Below are 11187 nucleotides of genomic sequence, written 5' to 3'. Positions count from 1 at the left end.
AAAATCTGTTTCTAGCAAAGAGCGCACCAAAATTCCCAATTCATACGACCATGTATCTTGACTCTATCTTGCTTATAAAATTGTACAGTTTTACAGCTTTAACTCCAGTGTCAACAGAAATAGGATACAATTTTCCCGCTTTATTTTTTCTTGAAATTTTCATGGTGCTAATCCACACGAATCAAACACATGCTCCTATCGTTATTGGACCCCTAAAAGCTACTAGAATAATTGTAATTTTACCAAGAAATAATTAAATTACGCTCTTGTATTAAAATATTATTTTGTCCACGTAAAAAACCACCATAAATAAAAATAATAGTTAAAATAATTTCAGCTAGAGGCCAACACTGAGCCAGTTTTTGAAAGGCACCCAAGAGTGAAGGCAGTGGTGAAGGCTATAAGGGGTGACGATAAAGGGGAAGGAAAGCTACGAGGCACCAGCACGTGTGACGCTCTTAATTCACTGGCATCAACCATATTGTCCGGAAATTTTTTCTCTCTTTAAAATCAGGTAATATTATATTTTTTAGACTGTATTTCGTAGATATTTAAGTTATAAACGATAAAATAAAGGTCCCTTAAAGCTTTTAATTGAAAATAATTGGGTAATTTACTATATTTCTAACAAAACAAGGCTATAATTCATTTAACCTCGTTACGGGTGTTAAGCCTTGGTCACCTTAGTATAAAATTTCCAAGCGCGGCACGCCAAGTTATACAAAAACCAAGGCCTACAATGTTTTTCAGTTAATTTAAGATTAATTAAACCCTTTTCGACGGTATTAAGGCTAAAGGGTGCAGTTGGTATAAATGTTAACATAAGAATCGGGGTAGTCAAGTTATACCGCTCAACGTGGTGACTTCCTATTGTTCATTGTTAAGCCTAAGCCTTGGTCAATGCGGAGAGCGGCGGCCTTGTGAAGAAGAAGTTCGTAGTTAGGCATTTTTTATGAACATAAAGGCACACGTTGCAAGTTTTTCTAAAAACGGTTTTGAATAAATTATATTATACTTAGTCCTTATAATAATTTTTTTAAACGTTGATAAATTAAATTTCTACTAAATTTAAGTTAGAAACCAAGGTCAATTAGTTTTTATAAATTTCTATTGTATAACATTAAATGGTGTTAAAGGCCATAGTTATCTTTGAATTTTGGATTTAATCCAGTTTAGGTTATTGAACTTGATGTTTTTCCTCATAGAGATTCTTCTTTTCCGGAAATTTAAAAAATAGTTCGTTTTTTATCAAAAAACCAATTTTTTTTTCAATATGCCTCATTTTTAATCACTAGATTTATTTAGCATAATTTAGGTAGTTCCTGCAAATACTAAAACTGGTTTTATTTCAAATTATAACGGACTTTTTTAGCATTAAATTTGAGGTTTATTTGAGATTAATCATAAAATCTTCACAAATTCCAACAATGTGCAAAGTTTCTTGTGTAAATCATTGAATTGGAACAAATTTATCTCTTATTAATTGAAGTGTTATCAGTTTACTCATATCATCAGATAAAGAAAATTTGGCCCACGTTTTAACATTTAAGACAGTATAGAGTAATGGCACCTACTTGCCTTTGACTGTATTAAGCTCTATGGGTAGTTAACATGGAGTGCCACTACTCTATTAGGTTATGATTCAGATTACAATTGAGGGGATGGAAGGGGCTCATCAATACGAAAATGTTTTAATCTCACAAGATTTCCCAGAGTTTAATGTGGAAACAATTTGTAAAGTTAAGAGTGGTCAGGTGGTTTATATTTCAAAATTACGATATGGTAAACTTGCGACTTCTTTTGAAAAGCAAGTAATTTCTTATAAGCACAATTGCAAGTAGCGTTAGAAGTGTTATTTTAACTGGATTTCTAAGTTATTGGGGGTGAAACTTGGAACTATGGGAAAATATATATATATATAGTTAAATTATGTGTTTTTTAGTTAATGAAAACGCTAATTTTAAAGGAAATTATGTTAAAATATGTGAAAACAAGCTGTAAAGTGTGGAAATATAATATCACACTTCCTCTGGTCCATAACCAGTTTATTAATTTCTTGGACTAGTTTTTAAATCAAAAAGTGGGGGTTACTGGTCCTATGGACCAGTTTATTAACTGCAAATCTATAGAGAGCTTTCAGTTGGAGTAGGAACTGAGTCTTGTGACATCATTTACGCTGCCATATTGGTGGGTTTATAGCAGGAATGAAGCTGAGTCCACCCAATATGGCTGGTTACCAGAGCAGCAGTAAGACTTGGGAGGGTGTGACGTACTACTTACTATCTCATCTGAAAGATCTCTATAGGGAGCTAACAACTGGCTAGGGGGAAGAGATAGTCTGACGTCACGCAACCCCTCTCTGGTTGGCATTTTTGCGCGTAGAATACTGTTTCCAACAGTTAGGGGGATGAAACTCCAGTAAGAGATAGAAGGGTGTGACGTTTCAGGGTCAGAACTGTTAGCTCCCTATAGAGAGCTTTCAGTAGTAGGACAAGCTGAGTCTCGTGACATGATTTACGCTGCCATATTGGTGGGTTTAAAGCAGGAATGAAGCTGAGATCACCCAATATGGCTACCAGAACAGCGGTAAGACTTCTGGTCTGAAAGCTCTCTATAGCAGAAGAAAGTCTGGGATCAGTTTATTATTTCGGACACAAAGAGGACACTGGTCCCAAGGCCTAGTTTAAAAAAATATCCTTATAGAGAGCTTTCAGTTTGAGGAGGAGCTGAGTCTTGTGACATAATTTACGCTGCCGTATTGGTGGGTTTAAAGCAGGAATGAAGCTCAGATCACCCAATATGGCTGGCTACCAGAACAGTGGTAAGACTTGGGAGGGTGTGACGTACTACTACAGGGTTCATACAAACCGGGAAAACCTGGAAAAATCAGGGAAATAAATAGTTGACAAAAACCTCAGGGAAAAATCAGGGAAATTTCGAATTTTTAGTAAAATTCAGGGAAATCAGGGAAATTTGCGTCAAACAGGGGCCGAGTAATCAAGCAAAATGTTCGTGAACATTCCCTCCATAGGATTAACATTACACTACACTTTGGAGGCTCATAACTCTGGTTACATTAGAGATACAGGGATGTCCTTTGATTATGTAATTGTCCTATTTGCCCCCCTCCCCTCCTTCGTTAACATTAGCTCCATAAGAGACCATATACGGGAAAAACCTGGAAATCTCAGGGAAATTTTTTTCCCAAAAGTTGTATGAACCCTGGGTAAGACTTGGGAGAGCCCATCTGAAAGCTATAGCAGAAGAAAGGCGGGGGACTAGTTTATTATTTCGGACACAAGGGGTCACTGGTCTCAAGGCCTAATATCTTATTTCCCATAATGGCACTGGATATATCGTTATTGTTGGGTAATCCCCGTAAACTAAACATTTGTTTATATATTTCAGTTTTATAGTTTTCTTGAAACAATCCAATTGATTAGAGAAGCAAGATGAGTTCGAGCGAATGTTACAAGTGTCACAGAACCGGGCATTTTGCCAGGGAATGTCCTTCCGGTGATGGTGGAGGAGGTAGCGGTGGACGTGGAGGAGGTCGCGGCAATTACAGCCGTAGTCGCGGACCAAGTAGCAGAGATGGTCGCGGAGATGGTGGCCGACAGCCCATGATTAGAGGTATTGAACAGTTGTATAAGAGTCTAAGATCCCGAGAGAGAGAAAGAATTATGAGGTGGTGATGAGTTGGGTGTTAGTAGTAGTAGTAAAGGGTTCGCTCGTAAGATTCGAGAAGATACTATTACTATTTGGATTGTCTTCCCTGAGAGACGCCATTAGACCAAACAAAACGTAAAAAAAACAACGGGTGTGTGCTCCCTCAGGTTTTAACGCCTGAACTTTTTTTTTATCTAGTTGACCAAATTATGGTCAATTTAAAGGAAAATATACCCTGAAACTTTTTTTATTTTATCTTAAAGAACTTAATTAACATAATTGGAACATCGCTGAATGATTGAAATAGCTTAGTGAGGAGCCACCCTGTAGAATTGAGGGGCGCGAAGTAGTTCTTAATGATTTTAGTATCGTAGTACGTTTGAATGATTCCAGTATCGGGTGAAATCGGGCTTTTGAATGCCCGGAATTCAGTACCATTCAGTAGGTTTTGATGAAGTGAAAAGATGTGAACTGAGTCGAAACTGTAGCGGCTCAGGGCGCCATGCAGTGTTCTTTTGAGAAATTGAACACTTTATGTTTAAAGTTGATGTTTGCTCTCCCAAGTAAAGTTAATGGGGCTTAAGACAAATTGGAATGAAGCAGTTATTATTCTTAATATAGAGTGGTATTGAGAGGGGAGGAGCTACGGGGACGTGATGTCAATATTGGTAGTCTTAATTGTATGGCCTGAGCTGACGACTTCCAATATGGTTGCCAAGACATTGGTAAGAAGTAGGAGGGTGTGATGTTACTAGGAAGTTCGTAGTAGCGGACTCTGTAGAGTGGTACTGAGAGGGGAGGAGCTACGTGGACGTGACGTCAATATTGTTAGTTTTAATTGTATGGCCTGAGCCGACGACTACCATCATGGTCGCCAAAACATTGGTAAGAAGTAGGAGGGTGTGATGTCACCAGGAAGTTCGTAGTAGCAGACTATATAGAGTGGTATTGAGGGGGAGGAGCTACGGGGACATAACGTCAATATTGGTAGTTTAAACTGTATGGCCCGAGCTCTGTGAGCTTGACGACTTCCAATATGGTCGCCAAAACCGGTGACATCACGAAAAAGTTCTTAAAAGCAGACCATTGTAGCAATCTTACTTTCAACAGATTTTAAGGTATTTGGGTGATAAATTCCAATATGGCAGCCGAAACTGGTGACGTCACGAGAAATTTGGTAGTAGCAGACTATTGTAGCAATCTTACTTTCAACCATTTCTAAGGTATTTGGGTGATAAATTTTAAAATAGAAATCGAGCAGTAGTGAACCCTGGTTAACAAATAATGAAAATAGGTTTATAGTTAGTAATCCCATCGCTGGAGACCGTCAGATTTCACCCTGTTGTATCTCTGATGCTATTGCCACCCAAATTAAGAAATTCTCCGCGATTCAGATTTCACCTCTGACTGATACTATTGTCACCCAATTTAAGAAATTCTCCGCGATTTGATGTATCTTTAGGATAAAATCAAAAAAATTTCACTTATACTTTTTCCTTTAAGGTTAGGGCCTGGATCAAATTACGTGTATTAACTCTTGTCTATTTTTGTTTCGTTTGCGTTTCTTTCATTGTGGTTGGTGTGTGGTGGTGGCGGCGGCGGCTGAGCAGACAAGTGTTACAAATGTAATAAAGTCGGGCATTACGCTCGTGAATGCCAAGAGGCTGAAGATCGTTGCTACCGTTGCAACGGCACTGGACACATTGCTAAAGACTGCCAGAACGCTGCCGATGATGGAGATTGGAACAACTCGAGGAAAAGTACGTCGTCAGGTTTGTTTTCCAAATGAGAGAGAGAAAGATGATGATGATGAGAGGTTAAGCTTCATGGGTGGCTTAATGATTGTGGTGTGAAGTTGTCACGGTGGTGTTGGTTATGACAGGAAATTGGCACCGTTAGTTGGGGGTTCATTATTTCCTACACAATAAAATTTATTGGCCTATAGCAACTTCAGTGGTAGTAAGTTAAAAATTAAGTATGGTATGGCTAGCGACTTAGTGGTGACGTCAATATGTTTAAGTCAAATTAGCTAAATCCAATATGGTCGCCAAAACCAAGGTAAGAGATTGGAGAGTGTGACGTCACTAGAAAGTTCGTAGTTTCACACTATAGCCCACTTAATTTTTAACTTATTCATTTAACTATCATTTTATTTAACATTGTCAAGCCTAATATTCTCATTATGACCTAAAGTGATGTGCGTATCGCGGGCTAGTGACTGAACATAGCTAGCATTGCCAAGCCTAATATTCTCGTTTTGAACTTTTGACCTAAAGTGATGCATGCTGACCAGTGGCCTTCCCAACTTAATTTTGAACTACTTAAACGTAGTTTCCTTCACCATTGTTAAGCTTAACATTTATTTTTAACTAAAATGACATGAAAAGGTAGCTGGAAACTCTTAATCAACTATTTTAGCCAATTTAGAATTCAGCTGCTAAGCCTTGCCAACTTAATTCATAACCTAAGTTATTAAAGCATTTCATTTGAGTTTGCTAAGCCTAATATTATTAAATTTTTAACTAAAATTACATGAAAAGGTAGTTTGAAACTCATTATCAACTATTTTAGCCAATTTAGACTTCAGCTGCTAAGCCTTGCCAGCTTAATTCATAACTTAAGTTATTAAAGCATTTCATTTGAGTTTGCTAAGCCTAACATTATTATTTTTAACTAAAATGACATGAAAAGGTAGTTTGAAACTCTTAATCAACTATTTTAGCCAATTTAGACTTCAGCCGCTAAGCCTTGCCAACTTAATTCATAACCTAAGTTATTAAAGCATTTCATTTGAGTTTGCTAAGCCTAACATTATTATATTTTTAACTAAAATGACATGAAAAGGTAGTTTGAAACTCTTAATCAACTATTTTAGCCAATTTAGACTTCAGCCGCTAAGCCTTGCCAACTTAATTCATAACCTAAGTTATTAAAGCATTTCATTTGGCATTGCTAAGCCTAATATTCTTATATTTTAAACTAAAACGAAAAGGTAGCTGTATCTGTGTTTGTAACCAAATTGTCTAATTTAGCTGAGTAAACTTTAGAACCCATTTCCCCAATTTACATTAACAACATGGAAGCTGCAAAATGCTGCTTTTGAGTATTTTATTGTTTTAATGTTATGGTAGTTGCATTTTAATGACGTTTCCCCCCCCCCCCCAGTACAGTTACAATGTCGGGCTCATTTCTGTTTAAACTGCTGCTGTTCTTTTATTGATTTATCAAATATGGGTCATAAGGCCTAGCGTAGTTTAGCTTCTCTTTCCACGGGAACTGGGTCAACCCCCCCCCACCCCCTTTTCCAATTCACGTAGCCTTTCACCCCATGTGATGTTGCGCCGCTTAGGGGGTTCCACTTGCCTTACATTAGTCACATTAAAGGGGTACTGAAGTGTAGCTATTTTATTACCTATTGATGTATCGTGATTTAGGGAGATTTTAAAGGGGTGTAAACTTTAAATGCGTTGAGCTTGTTATACAGGGTTCGTAGGAACATGGGAAACCATGAAGCTAGGAAAATGGGAGGAATGACTTAAGTTTTAGGCATGTCGACCTAACTGTGCCTTTAAAGGTCAAGTTCAATTTTGTAAGGGTTATGATTACTTTAAAACGTGTTGTGGTCTAGACATAGGGTTCATATGAACATGGAAAATCAGCTGGGAATTATGGCTTAGAGTAATGTTATTGGTGAAATTATTCCTGGATGGGAATAATTTGTAGTGTAAGGAAATAGGTGTTAGTTGCGTGTTTAGATTTATACAGGGTTCATACAAACCTGGAAATATCACGGAAATAAAATTAGTAAAAATTTAGGGGAAACTCAAGGAAATTTCGTATTTTTAGGGAAATTTGGAATTTTTAGTATTATTCAGGGAAAAGTCGGAAATTTGTGAGGTTTGATTAAGTTTACCATGATGGGTTTACTCCAGTTAAATAAAATAAATTCCATAGTTATTACTCCAAAAAACTACTCCAGCAGTTACAGAGATGGAAATATATATGGGAATAAGCTGGAAATATCGGGGAAATGGGTTTTCCAAGAGTTGTATGAACCCTGTCCTGTTAATACATTTCTTCAACACGTGAATTCCTTAACAAAGTGAAAGTATCGGGAAAGTAGGTTTTGGAAATTTGTATGAACCAACCCCATTACACCCATGTCTATGGTTAAAAATGTGTAGAAAACAATCTGTATGTCCACGTAGTTGTTGCTGGGCGCATACGTCACTGTTTCAAAGCCTACAACGCTTACTGAAATGACATTATAGTATAGTATGTAAGCATATTGGGGACCAAGTTAGCCTGTCGCATACCTGTTGCAACGCAGGGGGTCTTGAACGTATTTCATTTGATTGTAGTTTCGTGCTACAACTGCGGCAAAACTGGACACATTGCTCGTGACTGTAAGGATTCAGGAAAAACTTGTTACGTGTGCGGAAAGCAGGGACATATATCCAGAGATTGCGAAGAAGATGACCGCAAGGTAAGACTCCAAAAACACTTTATCTTTATTCTTTTTATTATTCGTTCTTGTTTTTTCAAAGACTATTTTATTACACGCTAGAGGAATGGTTTTATATCGCTTAGCCCCGGTTTTTATTTAAAAAGAAATAAAGAAAAAACCTGTTTAAACGTTTTTATGTTAAAATTTTGATTTTTTTTTTTTTTTTTTTTAGTTTTATTTTGAGATTTTTTTTTTTTTGGTAGGTTATTTTTATCATTTATTTCGAGATATTAGAGTGCAGTGTTGGGTTATGGCTTTGTTATGTTTAGATTAGTAAATTGTTGTCGAACAACATGGCAACAACATCAAAAGTTGTTAGCTCGTTATTGGGTGCATAGGTAATTTTTAAGTTTATTTTTGTGCTCTAAGTTTCGAAAAATTCCCCTTTTAGTTATCTTGCCTTCTTTAAGTATTAAAATTAGTAAATAACAACGGGAAATTTTTCAATTCTTAAGTATTTAGTCGGTTTTGCGCCCATTTTTATGTTTTTGTTGAAATTGCCGCAACAGCAATTTGACCCACAATCGATAATAAATATGTAAGTGCGTAGTTGCCGATCTGCTCTTAATCCAACACTGTTCTGCTAATAGACAAAGGAGTAGGCTTAATTTTAATAAAACTACCCTCTTTTGGATTTAAACGAAGTTAAATCTAAACTCGTGATTCTGTTGGAATCCTTTTTGCTAAGCTTAGCTTACGAAAAAAGCATTAAAAAGAAACCCTCCAATAAGCCATTTTCAAGTGAAGGAGTTGGGTTGTTTTTGTTGACAGTTTTTTTAGAATACTTTACATATATTTTAAACACTTAATATCACACAGCGTGCTTAGCTTTTTAAACATCTTAAGATAACAAAAAGTTAGTCACAATATTTTCAACATTTTAAGTACTTGTTGGAAATCTGTCAGACGTACTTGATGACGATATTGAAACGAGTTATTTTCAATACTCTTAAAATTAACGTTAATTTAATTCTATTAAAGCCTATTCTATTCTGTAGGCCAAAATTATATGTAAGGGGGTAGGGTTGTGGGCAATTAGTAGGATTATTTTAAGGGTCTTTGCTTTGGTTTTGCTTTATTAATCGGATTCGGACTTTCCCGAGGCTCCAATGTTAAAAGGATGTACAATCCGTTATGTAGTGGCGCTGCTTATGTTAAACTATCTTCCAAACTGGTCCTTGGGGCCAGTGCCCCCCCCCCCAAGCGTCCACAATGGTAAACTGGTCCTTTAGTTTTTTCTATAGATTAGCGCTTAATAAGCTGGTCCCAAAGACCAGTAACCCCGACTTTGTGAATTTATAAACTGGTCCGCCCCCCAAAGCGTCCACAATAGTAAACTGGTCCTCTCTTAGTTTTATGTTAAACTATCTTCCAAACTGGTCCTTAGGACCAGTGACCCCCCCCCCAAGCGTCCACAATGGTAAACTGGTCCTCCTTTAGTTTTTTCTATAGATAAGCACTTAATAAGCTGGTCCCGAGGACCAGTAACCCCGACTTTGTGAATTTATAAACTGGTCCCCCCCCCAAGCGTCCACAATAGTAAACTGGTCCTCTTTTAGTTTTTTCTATATATTCTTAGTTAATAAACTGGCCCTAAAGGACCAGTAACCCCGACTTTGTGAGTTCAAGAACCGGTCCAAGCAATTGGTAAACTGGTCCTTCTTTAGTTTTTCTATATGTTCTTAGTTAATAAACTGGTCCAAGCAAGTGGTAAGCTGGTCCTCCCTTAGGTTTTCTATAAATTCTTAGTTAATAATCTGGCCCCAAGGACCAGTAACCCCATATTTTGAAAGTTCAAAAACTGGTCCAAGCAATTGGTAAACTGGTCCTCTCTTAGTTTTTCTATAAATTCTTAGTTAATAATCTGATCACAAGGACCAGAAATCCCGACTTTGTGAATTGGCAAACTGGTCCAAGCAATTAATAAACTGGTTTTTAAGTCGTGGACCAGTACTATTTCCAAGACTACTTAACTCGCCCCTACGTAACTCATAACTCATTGTACATCCTTGTACGCTGCTATAATAGTGTCCAAATTGATGGCAAAGCACATTAACCTAATCTACATTAAGTTAATTATATTTAGGAACATTTAATTGAGGTTTAGTTATTTAAGTATTATTTATTATTTGCTTATTATTTTTTTAACCAATTAATTTTTTTACTATTATTTTCTTATTTTTTAGGAATAATTTTATTTTTGTTTGTTTTAGGGTTATGATTGATTCCGAAGTTAAAAAAAAAAAAAAATCCGCAAAAAAATGTGTAAATTTTTTGTGTGAATGTTTTTTGTTATTTCTTAACGCTGTTCAATTTAAAAGACAGTTCCTTTTAAAAAAAAAAAATAATTCAATAATAAAAAATCGTAATACGTTTAATGTGGGTTTTTAGTCCTAATTAACAATGTGATAGGACTCAAGCCAGAGAACTTTTCATTGGAAGGTGAATAAAGTGGAAAAATGTTTAAAAAAAAATATGTTCTCGTATGATTAATTGATTAATTAATTTGGATTAAGGGCTTTTTTGGCTCTTAACATATATATACATTTAAATATAAGCGAAAGTTCATAACGGCGCTAAGCAGGGTTCGAAAAAAAACCGGGTTTTATTGGGGTTTTTTAACTCTAGTAGTTGCGTGCATTGTAGAAATTGTCATTCAAAAGTCACTGCTTCGTGAAAGTCTTAAAATGTTTCATATAAAGTAATTAGTATTTTTAAATAATACTATTGGAGTTGAAACAATTAACTTCTTTAAATTATTGTAGCATTGAAATTAATCGAAATTAAGGATTTTAGTAATGGGTTTGAAGTGGGTTTTTATGGTAGGTAAAAGCCCCCCCCAAAAAAACCCTGTCGGGTTTTTTTAATTCGAACCCTGACGCTAAGGGAAGTAATTAAATTTAATTTTGATTGAAAACATAATTTTAATTCAAGAAATTTTAATGGGAGTGGACTTAAGCTAATAAGAACGGAGATATTAGCCAAATTTGTACAAAAGTCAAGGTGTAGCG

The 11187-nt window shown here is 36.1% G+C and overlaps 1 protein-coding gene across 2 annotated transcripts; it reads left to right on the top strand.

The window, feature by feature from the left end:
• Window positions 1–350: 350 nt before the first annotated feature.
• Window positions 351–10650, top strand: LOC149618692 (uncharacterized). Of its 2 annotated transcripts, none has more exons than XM_089855209.1 (5): window positions 351–514; window positions 3409–3633; window positions 5280–5429; window positions 8031–8155; window positions 10390–10650. In XM_089855209.1, the coding sequence occupies exons 2-5, from the start codon at window positions 3453–3455 to the stop codon at window positions 10399–10401; spliced, it is 468 nt and encodes a 155-aa protein (XP_089711335.1). In that variant the 5' UTR covers window positions 351–514; window positions 3409–3452; the 3' UTR covers window positions 10402–10650. The 2 variants fall into 2 exon arrangements, with proteins under 2 accessions (XP_089711335.1, XP_089711334.1); XM_089855208.1 differs by having other exon boundaries at window positions 5280–5441.
• Window positions 10651–11187: the final 537 nt, after the last annotated feature.

The sequence above is a fragment of the Phalangium opilio genome, unplaced genomic scaffold, assembly GCF_054372755.1.
Source record: "Phalangium opilio isolate 3A_F unplaced genomic scaffold, DU_Popi_V2 ptg000209l_1, whole genome shotgun sequence".
NCBI classification, from domain to species: Eukaryota; Metazoa; Arthropoda; class Arachnida; order Opiliones; family Phalangiidae; genus Phalangium; species Phalangium opilio.
Note: the sequence above shows the minus strand (reverse complement) of the source record. Positions and strands in the feature narration are given on the sequence as shown.

Bases quoted from the DNA above. Each gene is read 5' to 3' on its own strand.
- LOC149618692 (XM_089855208.1), top strand. From the start codon at position 3,453: ATGAGTTCGAGCGAATGTTACAAGTGTCACAGAACCGGGCATTTTGCC. The intron at 3,634-5,279 runs GTATTGAACAGT...GCGGCTGAGCAG, and splicing joins CCGACAGCCCATGATTAGAG to ACAAGTGTTACAAATGTAAT. The intron at 5,442-8,030 runs GTTTGTTTTCCA...ATTTGATTGTAG, and splicing joins GAGGAAAAGTACGTCGTCAG to TTTCGTGCTACAACTGCGGC.